Source organism: Erithacus rubecula (genome assembly GCF_903797595.1).
Source record: "Erithacus rubecula genome assembly, chromosome: 10".
Classification (NCBI taxonomy): domain Eukaryota; kingdom Metazoa; phylum Chordata; class Aves; order Passeriformes; family Muscicapidae; genus Erithacus; species Erithacus rubecula.
In genome coordinates this window covers 21,554,516-21,568,406 of record NC_136662.1, presented here as the reverse complement: position 1 = coordinate 21,568,406, position 13,891 = coordinate 21,554,516, and the positions used below count along the sequence as shown (strand labels likewise).

The 13,891-nt window shown below is 44.1% G+C and overlaps 1 protein-coding gene across 1 annotated transcript in view; it reads right to left on the bottom strand.

Moving 5' to 3' along the window:
* RNF11 (ring finger protein 11) overlaps nucleotides 1–13,590 on the bottom strand; it is a 29,958-nt gene extending 16,368 nt beyond the window's left edge. The window contains exon 1 of the mRNA XM_079314581.1: nucleotides 13,160–13,590. Within this exon, the coding sequence (XP_079170707.1) occupies nucleotides 13,160–13,282 (123 nt within the window). The 5' untranslated portion in view covers nucleotides 13,283–13,590. The remainder of the gene's footprint in view (nucleotides 1–13,159) is intronic.
* Nucleotides 13,591–13,891: the final 301 nt, after the last annotated feature.

Below are 13,891 nucleotides of genomic sequence, written 5' to 3'. Positions count from 1 at the left end.
TAGGATTTAAAATAATATTTGTCTTACTTTAGTTTGCTATATTACTTAAGTCTTTTTAAAGCAGAAAGGGCACTAGCTACTGCTCTAATTTAAATAGTTATATCCTGTCCAGCTAAATGCATAACTGTATTCAAACTGAAACCTGGCCAGCATGTTCTGTGAAATAATCCAAGGAACATTAGTGGTCTCATTCAGAAAATTACTTCTACAGCTTTGCAGTGCCCCACAGCCCTGGCAACGTGGAATATGACTGACAAGGAAGAGTATCCTCTCTGCCCCAGAAGCCCCATCTCCTGTGGCTTTGAGGGTTTTTTTGGTAGGTCTCCAAGCCAAATGCTAAGCCTGACCCAACATAGTCAATGAGATGCAAAAAAGCTGTAAAGATGGCATTTACTGCTCGTGTTCAGTATCCCTGGTTCTAAATTCAGAAAGCTGAACAGAAAGGTTCTGAGCAAGGGGGATTGAGCTATGTAAGAGCACAGCATTACTCCAGCAAGGAGAATTGGCAATGCAGAATGAGTGGATGCATGCAGAAGCAGCAAGATTTGCTTCTCAAATTTATTTTCTGAAACAGGGTTTTGTCCCTTCCTTTGCCTTAAGTAAAACTGGTTTCAAGTAGAAGCCAGTGGCCTCCTCTTAGAGATGTCAAACTAGAAAAAGGAGACATAACATATAAAACAGGACAGTCAAACTGAGGCAGCCAGACTAGCTCCTGCTCTTGCACACTTAAAATTTTTCTTAATTCTAAACATTTTCAACAACAGGGAGGTTGTTTTATTGAAAGCCACAGACACTGGCAGCCCCTACATACATATGCACAAAGGTAATCAAACTCCTAACAGCAGTGACAAAGCTTGCCAAGCAACATTCAGACTTTGGAAGCCATCCACGGAGTCATAACTGCAAGGCTTGTGTGAGGAAAGGGGCAGAGCAGCACCCACAAGGCAGATCAATGATGTTACTGTGGTCAGTTGTGTCCCAAGGGACATCACAGCCTGCTGCACAATATGAACAGGCTGGAAAAGTCTTCAGACACTCCTGCACTTACCAAGTCTGCTCATGAATTGTTAGGTAACACTAGTGAAGCTCCTTTAGCAAGAAAAGTAGCAAAGAAAAGCACTGAAGAATCTTTAAAGGTGGTTGTGGTAGACAAAGATTCTTTCACTTTTCTTTTTCTGGTTCTGGGGGTTTTTTTAAGCCAGAAAGATCACAGTTAAGAAATAAAGAATTAAGGCTTTGTCCACATCAGACATTTGTCCCGAAGTAGCAAAATCTCTACAACTGAAATCACCACCCTGCAGAAGTTAAAAATGGCAACTTTAGACTGCATTTCAAGCACAGACCATGCCCAAATGCACTCACTGCCCAAACCAGTATCAGATACTCATCCTGTGCATGCTCTGGTACACAGTTAAGTGTAGCCTTAATTTCAACAAGAAAAGCCCAAACTTCTCTAATACTTGGTAGTAACAACACACATCTAACACCCAACACCTCTAGATTTTTCCACAGATGTCACTAAGTGAAATGCAATCTACAGGTGGCAAACAGTGCTGATAAATGACATCTCCACCAGGAAGCCAGTTCATTTCACTTATCTGACCAGAGGAAGAGTAAGACAACCCATTTCAGACACTTGAATGGTATGAGCTGACCCAAGCAGCAGATCCACCATGGAGTGAATGAACATGCCTCTATGTGGAAAACAGGAGGAAAAAGCAAAACAACCCCTTTTTGGCAGCAGTGGATGGTTAGATCAGACCTCCTTGTCCCAGAAACACCACACACAACACTGAGCACAAGGCACACCACATTTTTGTCTGAACACAGAGACAGCCTCTGAGCCCCTCCTTGGGCCTTGGCTGTGTTCATTCCTAAGCTGGGCCTGTTGAAGTTGTTATTTTTAAATGCTGGAGCAGGATCCTGCCATCAAGTTAAATGAACACAGATGCTGCTTTCTCCACATGCAGAGGTGTGCACAGCCCAGCATAGGAGCCCCCCCCAGGAGAGGAGCTAGTGGTGTCCTTAGGCAGAGGCACCTTCTTGCAGGGACTTGGAAAGCACCCTGCTCCCCAGAAAGGCTGCAAAAGTCCAAACCACTCAAGTTGCTGATGCACTCAGATAAACCCTCCTGTACCTAAAAAAAAAGCCTTATGCTGACAAAAGGATGGGCAGATTTCCCTCAGTCTACAGTACACTTCACTGTTTGACTCATCACCCTGAGGTGCAAACACTTGCCTGAGCCCTCAACACCAACAGCCTGTTTGGTAGTATCTGTTATTTAGTTGTTACTACCATTTTCCCAGTTTTTGCTTTCCAATAAAACACCACTGTGCCAGGAGGGCTGCTTGGAGCAGTCTCCATCTGCGCGCTCTGACCGGAGCAAAGAACACGCTGACCCCAGGATATCACGTTCTGAGTCCTGTGCAGAAACTCCTGCTGGCACAAAGGCAGGATCCAATTCACTCCTTTAACAGAGCAGTTGGTCATTTTTCAGCTGCAGCACACGGAGACATGAAAATCAGTGTTACAACTGGAAGTCGGGCAGTCTGGCCTTCACCTGGCTGTATCACAGTGACACCTGCATAAGATAGACCCCCCCCAGAAAAAGGAGGGATAAAACACCCTCCTTTCCTAGCTCAGCCTAAAACTTCAGCTCCTTTCTCTTTCAGTTCATCAACTCAGAGTAAATGACAGCTACAAAAAGACACTTCAGGAGACATTATATATAGGGTGAAGTGAACTTTTCCCCAGGAAGCTCTAGATCTAGGTCATCTTGCTTCTTCTGGAAGGCAGGAAAAACCAGGTTACTCATTGAACAAGAATACAGTTTCTAGAGGAAATAGAAGATTACTTGGAGCATGAAATTTTGTGCAGATAGTATTTTTTTGTTTCCTAAAGGACTTTTAAAAGCAAAACTTGCCACTAAACACTGTCTCCTTGAATACCTGACTCCATCCAATTTAAACTGAGAAACCCACTATATTTACAGAAGGGATAAGCATTCTTTGTTAAACTTACTTTCAGTAGTTTAGCCACACAGTAAAGTAAATACAACTTCAGGTCTCAGAAATTTCAGGCAGTTTATCTATATTCAGAAATAATGTAAAATTCCTCCCTGCACCTCATTTGTGATTCAAATGATTATACACAACCCAGCACAACTCCAGGTGATCTATCATATGAATTCACTCTGATTAAATATCATATTCCCACTTCCAATTGAGGGCAGTAGGAGAATAACCAAGCATCTCACTCAGGTTTGGGCCAAGGGCCACCATCTAACTCAGCCCAGCCACTGGGGTACGTGTCCAGCTCAGCCGCTGCAGCAATGTGAAAGTGCCATTAGCTGAAGAGGTGGGAGACCAGGGCAGCAAGAGTTTTCTCAGCTTGGGACAGACCTTAGTGCAATACTACCTATGCAGTGCTCCTCAACAGCTTTCAATCAGCAGATCCATTAAAACTGTCAAGTAGAGAGGTGTGGGCCTGTATTTTAGTTTAGTGACCACAGAGGGGATTTCATTAGCTCTTGTGAGCACAATCAAAACAGCCACAGAGACTCGGAGAGACAGGAACTGAGAGGTGAAAAAGCACTAACCAAGCAAAGAATTAACAGTTAATTTAAAGTTTAGTCTTTTTGCTTGAATTCTAAAACTGATTCTCTTCCCTTCCAAGAAGGGTAATATACTTTCGAGGACACCATTCTCCATGGGACAATCGACAACTGCCTCAGGGTCTCCAAATATATATAGATGCAACATTAAAGAACTCTGTGAAGCAGACACTAAAGCAATGTCTTAGTCATATTTCATAAGCTAAACTGAAGATATATGGATGCAACTGCAATACAAATCATAATATTTAAACAGAAAGCAACCAAGGGAAATCCCAAAACATCAGAAACTGGCAATGGCAATTAAACAAGTACTACTACAGAGCATAAAATAAGGTCTACAAAGGTTAAAATATTAATTTCAGTGTCTTAACCAAATGTGAATTTAGAGCATTAGTTTGCTGAGTCTTTTACGTATTTTCCACTGAATACAGCAGTTCACTGCTTTTTGTTAAGCAACAGTACAGACCAAACCAGTTTAGCAGTTTGGTACGTCAGCAGTCAAGCAGTGCCTGCACTCATTTGTTCAAAACATGAGAGCAATCTCTTCTCTTTCTGAACTTTAAATAAAATTAATGTATTCAGGCAAAATAAATACTAGTCTTAATCTATACTGCAAAATTATATGATGCCTGAATTAAAGATTTCGACAACTGTGTTAATAAAACTCTGTGATTAACGCTCAGTGCACAGAACAAGCTCTGTATCTGGCTTTAATTACAGTGATGAATAAAAGTCAGACACAGGCATCGTCCCAGAGTATTCATGCATTATACTGTCCCATAGATACTGAAATAATGGAATCTGATGCACTTTGATCTCTTAGATAAGCCGCCCACAGCCCTGAAACAGAAAGGGCAAGAGCACCCAACCTCATCCAATTCTGCAATGTTCACACACTGAGTCGTAAGAGATTTCTATCCCCACTAGCAAGATATATCTTATGGGAATAAATACAGAGAAATATTGCTCCATTTCCTTCTGGCTAGAACTTGTACACAAATCATCTGGAGAGCCACACAGAGTGAAAGTGGTGAGGACTACAGGGACACCTTACAGTCTCCACAAAGCTATTTATACTTGGACAGTAGTTATGTTATGATATATTTGTGGGATATATTCTAGTCCAATTTTTTCTTCTAAAGCAGTTTTGCCATGACACAAATTAGAAACTGGCGGCATGTGGCAGATGTAATGGTTTTAATCATGGTTGTAAGATGGTCAATTGCTTGCTTTTGTCCAAACCAGCACAGACTGACTCACTTTTTACTTACATCTGGATAGTCAAGCAGCTTCATTAAATTTTGTTAGTCATAAACCAGGCATTTCCTTGATGCTTCTAGGACCTCTCTTAGCAGTCCAAACTCTACTGGCACATGGGCTACCTACAATCCCAAGCTCTGGGAAACTCAGCCCTTTCAGCCAGCTGAGACTTGTCCTTGACTAACGATGAAGCTGTCCCTGAACGAGCCTTTGGCCTTTGAGTGCAGAGCATTACATGCAAGGACTGCTCCTGAACCTTGCCTCTAGGAATACAGATTGCTCCCTCTGAGCAAAAAGCAGATGAGAGGACACAGAGGTGATTCCAGTGTCCAAAAATACAACCAATGGAAACAAGTTGCAGTATTACAAGGATAATAGTCTGCACATTCATCACTGCATGTTGGGGCTGAGGGAAGAACCTAATCACCTGAGTCACAGTTTCTCTCATCCTTCCAACAGTTTCAGTCCTCTCCCAGGCATCTCAGCCCAACATCATCCCTCAACTAAACCAGTGGCTAAAACCAGAGGGAGAACAAGAAGGCTCAAACATCAGCCTGGCCTCTGCCGAGGGTACGTGTGTGTGCAAACGTGCACAGAGCATGCGTGAGCAGCCTGGTGGATCAGCAGAAATGCCCAGTGCAACAACCCAGCTGGTTGTGATTTGGCTGACGCAACTGCGGTTAAAGGATGGTTCTTTTATCTCCTCCTCCAGTTGCCGCACGCATCTGCTCTTTGTCCGTGTCACCGTGAGTGGATCCTGGCCCAGCAGCTTTTATGCCACCAGCATTTTGACTTTCTTCTTCACTGATGAGAAACAGAGTGGTTGGCAGATTCCTATGGAGGGGCTGGTAAATAGAATAATCACTCTCTGTTTGGTCTCTTGGAAATTGTTTCATTAGTTCATAGGAAAGTCGCGGTTGATTTGCTTTAGTCCATGCCACAGATCATTATCTCCTCAAAACATAAAAGTGGTTTATTTTCCTGGGTCAGAAACTGACTCCAGATGTACAGTCAGCAACAGCTGATCACAGCACTGAACCCGAGGTACACACGGGAAACAGAAGAGCTTCCTAAAATGCATGGTGGTCCTAGATTTTAGGGAGGGTGGTATTGCATGTTTGGGTTGGCTTGTCCAAAAGAATGCACGATCTTCCAGCATAGCAAAGATTCATCACCCTGATTAAGCAAGATTTCTTATTACCATCCCCACAGACTCTTCATTCCTACTAATCAAGCATCTGGAATGCAGGCTGCCAAATAAATGCTGAACTATCAGATTCCAAAACAGATTTTAGGAGACTTATCTACTGCCTTAAACAGATCTTCTGATAAAGCTCCCTCTCTACAGCATCAGGTTTGTCATAAATTTCTGCAGAGGTTACTTTTGTAATAGAGGAGCATTCTTTTATCAAAATCAAATTACCACTGAACACTTTACAAACTTGAATTAAATTACTAAGCATGCCTGCACTAAAGATAAACTTTATTACTCCTTTACTCCTCATTTTACAGTGAAGAAACTAAAGCACAGACCAGTTAAGTGGTTTGCTAAAAGTTACAAACAGAAGACATTAAATAAGGATGATGATAGCTTATCCTAGGGCTGCAAGAGTAGGGTTTTATGGTGGATTTTGTTTTGTTTAGTATTGGGGCCTGGAGTTTTTTTTTGCTTGAAGTGCAGTTTTACCCAACAAGAAGTTACACAACTCTATCTCTGCTGGGACAGGTCACTGCTACGGATGTCCCCCAAGAGGCAGGAAGAACAAGACAGCATCTTTACAAAAACATATCCTACCTTCAGGGAGCAAGACACGTTTGCTTCTGAGACCTTCATAATGACAGGGCCAATTTTTCTTGTGGTCTAAATCGAGATCGAAGCTTACTTTGCCTTTCAGAGTCAAGAGAATGGTGATTCTTCACCTTTTTCCCCAAAAAAGGTTTTATTCTTACTCAGCCATGACATCCCTAAAAACCTGCTCATTTTGTAATTCTTTGGTCTCTGAGGAACTGTTTCATTAGCTCATAGAAAAGTCATGGTTGATTTGCTTTAGTCTATTCCACAGACTATTACTTCTCCAAACTACAAATATGCTCCTCTTTGTGCATATGGGGAGGCAGAAAGAAGGACTAGCACAAAGACTGGAAGACACAAGTCTGCCACAAGCAAGAGGTGTTATTTCTAGTTTCTTCACCTTACATTCCACAACCAGTTTGACTATAACCATTAACAGGGTCTGCAATGGTGCTCATTAAGCTGAGCTTCCTTCCTTTGTGGAAGTGATGGACAGGGACAGACTCTTGAGCATCTTGATACAACTTATTTCTTGCAGAAAACCATGTGAAGCAGAAGGCAGTACCCTGTTATTATAAACATTTCCAAATTCCCCTTGGAAAATCTTCTGGACAGAGTGGTTAGGTACAGCTCCTTACCAACTGCCAACTCAACAACAGAATCTAGAAACCAGCTCTAATTTTAAGAAAGGTGGTAGCACAGAGAAGTCAAACATCAGCATACTCTGCCCACTTCTTTCAGCCATACCTAACACATTTTTAACCAACTGTAGTTTAAAATCTATTTTAAGCAGATAAAGCATTACAATATTCAACCAATATTAATTATAATATTAATTTAAACTGTTTATGAATGGGTATTTTCAAGATTGAAGTTGCCAAACTCTGTGATAACATCTAGTATTCTTTACTTTCAGGTCTGTCTTCCTTCTCTCTCTGCCCCACTAGCTTTTTTCACCAGAAAAATGACAGTCCCCACCAGCCAGCACGGCAGGCTATGCTGAATCCAATATGCATTGAGACAATAAATACAGGTGGAGATTTTTTCTAACTGTTGTCTACAAAGAAGTTTAGACTCAGCACTCTCAAGAAACTTTTCACCTAGAACTGATTACCAGCAATACAATTCTCTAGATAACTTGCTAAATTCTTTAGCTGTGGAAGAATAAGAAGTGTCACGGCATATTGTTCACTAACCAAATAATCTTGAATGCTACTATAATGACATTCATAGTACATATATTTCATTACTGTATGGAAAATGAACTGTGTAGCCCTATACTGATATTAAAAAAAGGTTTATTGAATCGCACATACAAATAATTTACCAGAACTGCAGTATAAAACATGGTACACTTACAGCTTTTCTGAATGCAGGTCTAAATTGTATCATAACTATTTATCAGGAGCAACTTTATCACTTAATGCTTGGTCTTTCACTGATAAAAGATTATTCCAGAAAACTACTAAAACACTTCTTCATTTCTGAGAATGAATTACATAGGGTCACTCAAGCAATCTCATCCTTGAAGCACCAAACATCATTGGCTTTTCTATCAATTCTTATCCATGCAGCAAACTCTAAACTTCAGTTCCTCCATCACTTTCCCTCCTCACTGCAGCTGATCTTCACCTCGGGCACTGCTGCCAGAAAGCCCCAACCAGCAACACAGCTACAAAAACAAAGGGTTTGAAGCCCTTTGAAGTTTCCAGCAGACTAAGGAATTGTGGACTAGAATGATATTTCAGTTCATATCCACAAGTGTAACTTTAATTCATACACATCATCACCAAGATGTGGATGACAAGGAGAAAAAAGGGCAAGACATGCATAGGCAACTTTGAAATAAACTACTTTCTCATATATGAAAGTAACCCTACTAGTTGGTTTGCTTTTTTTCCATGGATAACTTTCTGTATTTAATGTTTTCCCATTGCATCTTTCCCCCTTTTATGCTGTTCCAACATAGATCAACAGTTCCAACTTTTCACAACCACTCCATGGTAGATTACAACCTGTTACACTACCACAGTCTTCCTTCTTGTACAATACATGCAGTCACAGACAAGAAATCATTTCCTTTGGGGCCCAAGGGGGTTTTTTCAGCTGTTTCTATAAATGGGTGCAACTCCTTGATCAGAGTTCATCTGGCTAGAAATTTTTAATTATATTAATTACTGTGCCTTTGAAAAGACAGCATCAGAACACCAATGTAACACATTGCTTAAGTCACAAGGAGAGTGTAACCTCATGAGCAAAAAACATCCAACACTCCCATTCACAGAGCAAGGTTCACCCAGAAAAGCAGTGAACTCTTTCAAGAAGATTCTCTGACTGTTCAAACTGGGCACTTCTTCAGCATCCCCAGGGCTGCACCTCCTGTGCTGCTCACTGGTCTATAGCACTGCCAGGACAGGCTGAATTGTCACCTCCCTGTAGTGGGAACAGCGGAATGAAGTAGGACAAGCCAGAGGGATGAGGACAGGTACACTGTGTACAGGTGACACTGCTCAGAGCAGGCCCAAGGAGGCTATTGCAGCAACATCAGTTTTAAGAGAAGCCATGAGACATCCTAAATTACACTTTCAAAACCTGCTGTCCCCAACAGCTTTTGGAGGATTATGGGAACACAGCATTGGGTTAAGCTCATGTTTGTGATCTCTCGTCTCATTTAGTTCCTACAGCCAAATCAAATGAGTATCCAGGCCAAAAGGTTTTAAATTAATCCTTCCAAATAAAAAAAAAAAAAAAAAAAAAAAGGAAAAAAATCCACTAGATCCACTGAAATATTATATCTGGGCCTGTAAGACAACACAAGGTGGTACCAAGTACCAAAGGGTGCTCTGAAGCTCTTCTGGTAACAAGGTAAAATATTTTATTAGTCTATCTGCCACAACAACATATCAAACCAGCTTTTATGAGGTCACTATCAACATTAAGATCTTGTGCTTATTTCTCATGCTTTCAGCTAAGTAATTTAGCAAGTGTCATACATCTTTTTTAGAAGACTGCAGGGAGTTTTGTCCACAGTAATGCTTTTTAGAAATTTAGGGAGAAAATCTGTACTTTAATTTTGTACTTTACTGGGTAGAAATTCCAAAATTTAATAAAATGGCAAATTATTTCCTAAAGCTATTAAGGAACTATTTAAGAACAGAAATATGAGACAAGGATGAAGAAAAGGGACACATCTGTTCTGCAAAATAAAGTTTTTGAGAAGAACTACTAGAAGTAAGAGAAACTGAAAAAAACCCAGTGAACTTGTACAGAAAAACAGCAGAAGGCATATTGCCAACAGATGGTGAAGAAGTCATACACCAAAAAGGAAAACAAACTTGAAAGCATACCCAATTTTGAGGACTTGAGAAAAAAAAAAACCAAAACCAAAGCTAACTCCTTCCTAATCACAGATTCCCTGGTTAAAAATGGAGCTGCATGTTCTTAACACTTAGAAAAGCAGTTGTAATTTCTGGGTTCTAAAATGGAGGCATTCAAAATTAGCGTCTGTCTGTGAAAATGTTGGTCCACTCTTGAAATCACTTCCTTCCTCCCCACCATGAAAACACACTCTTTTTTTGGTGTGTTTTCATTATTTCTCATGTTAGTGGTTAAGCTCAATGCACTGGAAAACATCTGATGCTTTAATGGGCCACTTTCTCATTAATTCAGATACCTGTTGAAAAAAATGCTTCCTCTCTGAGGCCTTTCTGCAGCAGCTGGTAACAGCTACTGCCACAGCAACCAAGAGACAGGTATTTGCAGAGCCTCTCAATGGAAGTTATTCCCCATTATTCTATGTGTCCCTATTGTCAATCCAACTCTCAACCTCACTTTTGGAAGTAGGAAATTCACATAGCCAGTTTCATAGCACTCACTGACCAAAGGAATTTGACATGTTATACTGCAATTTTTACTGGGGGTATGTTTTGCAGCTGGAAATCAATAGGTAAATAAAAATTATGGCATAACAAGAGTCCCACATGAATGCCCATGGCACAATCCTGTCAGAACGTGAAAAAGTACTTTAAATGACAAAATAATATAGAAGTCATCTTCTACAATTGTGTACCTTCCACCAACAAACCTCCTTTCCTTAGTTTGCATACCTTGCAAGAGCTACTCAGGAAGTTGACACATTGCTACTGCAAACCCAAGAGCAGAAGTCACATCAGATTTTACTGTTTTCTAAAATACGACCACTTGCAGCTGAAATTTCAGCAGCTGGCTTTAAAACTGTTCACATTCCAGTTTCTCAAGGCTAGTTGCCACAAGTAAGTTTTCAAACTTGTTTTATTCTCTTCCTTGCTTTCATTGCCAATGTCTACACATTATATAAACACTAACTCTGGTTAAGACATTGAAAGAAGTAATTACCAGAAACAAGGGCACAACTTTCCCATTTGTAGCACTGAGTCTGAGCTATCACTTGAAAGTTAAAATGAGTGACTTATTTCTAGCACAAAAGTAATACAGGAGCATCAGTAATTGTTCATACTTAGAGTTTCGTGTATCTTGTAAACATTAACTAATTTAAAATTATAAATCCCTTCAACCTGAAAGTGCACAAAATGCTGCATAATATTGTAGCTAAAGCCTATTTTCCTTTTTTCTAAAGTCACAAACCATCGTGGTTCAAAAATCTGTGGAAAGAATAGCTTTGATTCTGACTATGAGACACTAAAGGCTACCCTAAGGTGAAGCTTTAGGAACTGCCAGGATCAGTGAAGGAGCTTTCAGGACAGACAGTGATGTTCGACACAGCCAAGTGCCTGTGGGCAATCACCTGATGCTGCACAGCTCTCTTCAGCTGCAGGAAGGTTTGCTATGAATACACTTACTCCATAATAGACACCTGTGGGTTCGTTTATTTTACTGGCTGTCGTGTTCTCAGTCAACCATCCACACTTACAGACAAGTTCTTCATCACGAAAAAAATTTTGAAAACCTCTGACAGCAGAGGAAGAGCCATTACCTACACCAACATCCACACTAAAAGGCCTGCATAAGGCATATACCTGGCTGGTGACTCTTACAAGAGCTAAAGACTGCTTTCAAATGGAAGAACAAGAAAACAAAACAACCTCCACAAGTCTTGCTAGAATCACAGATATAAATGCAATAAATTGCACAAACAGTCAAACTTCTTATGCTGATTTGACAAAAATAAAATGCATTTCTAAACCTCATGGACCATTCAGGATTAATTTAGAACAACACAACCTTTAAAAACTTGGGCTGCCACCAAGCACTTCCTATTTACTGGACATCAGCAGACATAGTTCAGAAATCAGAAAAAACAATTCCTCGCATCATGGAATTTACTGTGACATTCAGCTTTCGCACCCAAACAAAACAATCAGGCACACAGTGCCAAGAACCATCAGTGCAGCTTCAGGGCACCAGCAAGGGCTGCTACGTGCAAGGCTTCTCCTCAACACTCGCGGGGCTCCTACCAGGGTGGAATTCTTGAACTTGCTAAAGCATTTGTAGATTACACGCCTGTCCGGTTAAATACTTCCTGCAATTTTGTTAATTATACATCAGGGTCTGCAATTAGGGAATGACTCCCATCTAGAAAATACACAGCTCTCAAGTCACCCCCCCAGAATGCGTGTCTCGACTGCCGCTTCTACAGATTGCTCTGGAATGTATGCTGTTATCCCAGACAGGAAAATTCTTTCAAAACTTGAATAGAATGCGTAGTTCTACCGCTGGATGGTTTTCCTTTTCATTTTTCAGTGCTGTAGACCGCCTTGTTAAGGTCAATACACATTTCTCTAGGCGGGGGTGGAGATCTCCGGGAGCAGACAAGTGCAACCCCAAGTTCAGGTTCCCTCTCCGTGCCCATCCCTGCCAAGCGCAGGCTTCCATACCAACGCCATCCCCCTCCACATCGGCCTTATCCTCGGCTGTCAGCAAAACCATCAAAGCAAATTCCCGGCCTTTTCCTTCTTTCCCCCTGATTCGTCATCAAGATGCAAATTAACAGATTCTCTCAGAGACAGAAAATAAAAAAAAAAGACCCCACCGAACAATAGAGGAACACTTCCCCGCCGATGCCCCACTGGACGGAGGGAAACAGGATCCCCTGCGCTGGGGGAGTTACTTAGTGGGGATCAGATGCTACTAAAAATACGGGAGCGGTGCGAGCGGGCCCGGACAAAGCCCGGGCAGGGCCCGCGGTCCCCGTCCCGGAGCGTCCCCGCGCCAGACGGTGATGTCACCGCCGGCGGCAACAAAGGACGCGGCACCGGCCGGGCGGCCCCTGCCCTCCGCCCCCCGCCCCGCCGGCGGCACCGCGCCTCCCGCCCGCCCGGAGCGCCGGCACCGGCCCAGACAAAGCGGCTTCCCCCGCGCTACGTGCGGGCGGAAAGGGAGAGGTTCGGGCCGCCCAGCGCCGGAGCGGCGGCGAGGAGGCGGCGGCCCCCGGGCGAGCGGCCCCGCGACCCCCGCCAGCCCCGGCGGGGCCCCGCTGCCGCCCCCTCCCCTACCTGATATGGCGGCGGCGGCTCCTGATCCGGCTCAGCCCCGTCTCCGTAGCTTGCTCTGTCCGACTGGGACTCGTGGAGCAGCGAGATGTCATCCGAGGTGGGGGACTTGAGGCAGTTCCCCATCTTCCCGGGGGGGAGCGCGGCCCCCCCTCCGCCTCCTCCGGCTGATCCGCGCCCTCAGCCTCGCCGCCGCAGCGCGCAGCCCGCAGCCGCCCCGCCGGGGAGGCTCATGCCAGCCCCGGCCCTAAGCGGCTTAGCAGCAGCAGCCCGGCCGCCTCCCGCTCCGCTCCGCAGCCGCCCCGACCCCCGAGCCGGGGGGGGCGGCAGGACGGGCCTCCCACCCCCCGTGGGGCAGCGGGCTCCGCTGGGTCCGCCCGCCCCGCGGCTGCCCGGCGCGGTTCTGCTTCCCGGTCACCAGCTCCCTGCGCACTGGGCTTTGTCGCACGGGCCGCTCTGGCTCCTCCTCTCACTCCTCCCCGCCGGGCCCGGGCAGCAGCCGCGGGGCCCCGCTGGGCTCCGCGCCCCCGGCCCCGCCGCGGGGACAGCCCTGCCCGCCCCCGGCGGGACGAGGCGGCACAGGACGGGCTGGGGGACCCAGCCGCCTACCGGGCTCCCCCGGCCGCAAAATGGTGGGAGCCGCTTCGCTCCGCCCCCGAGCGCGGTGTTTGTTTGTGTTCCGGGCATGGCGGAGGCAGCGGCCGCTCGGCCCGGCGGGGCGGGACGGGGCGGCAG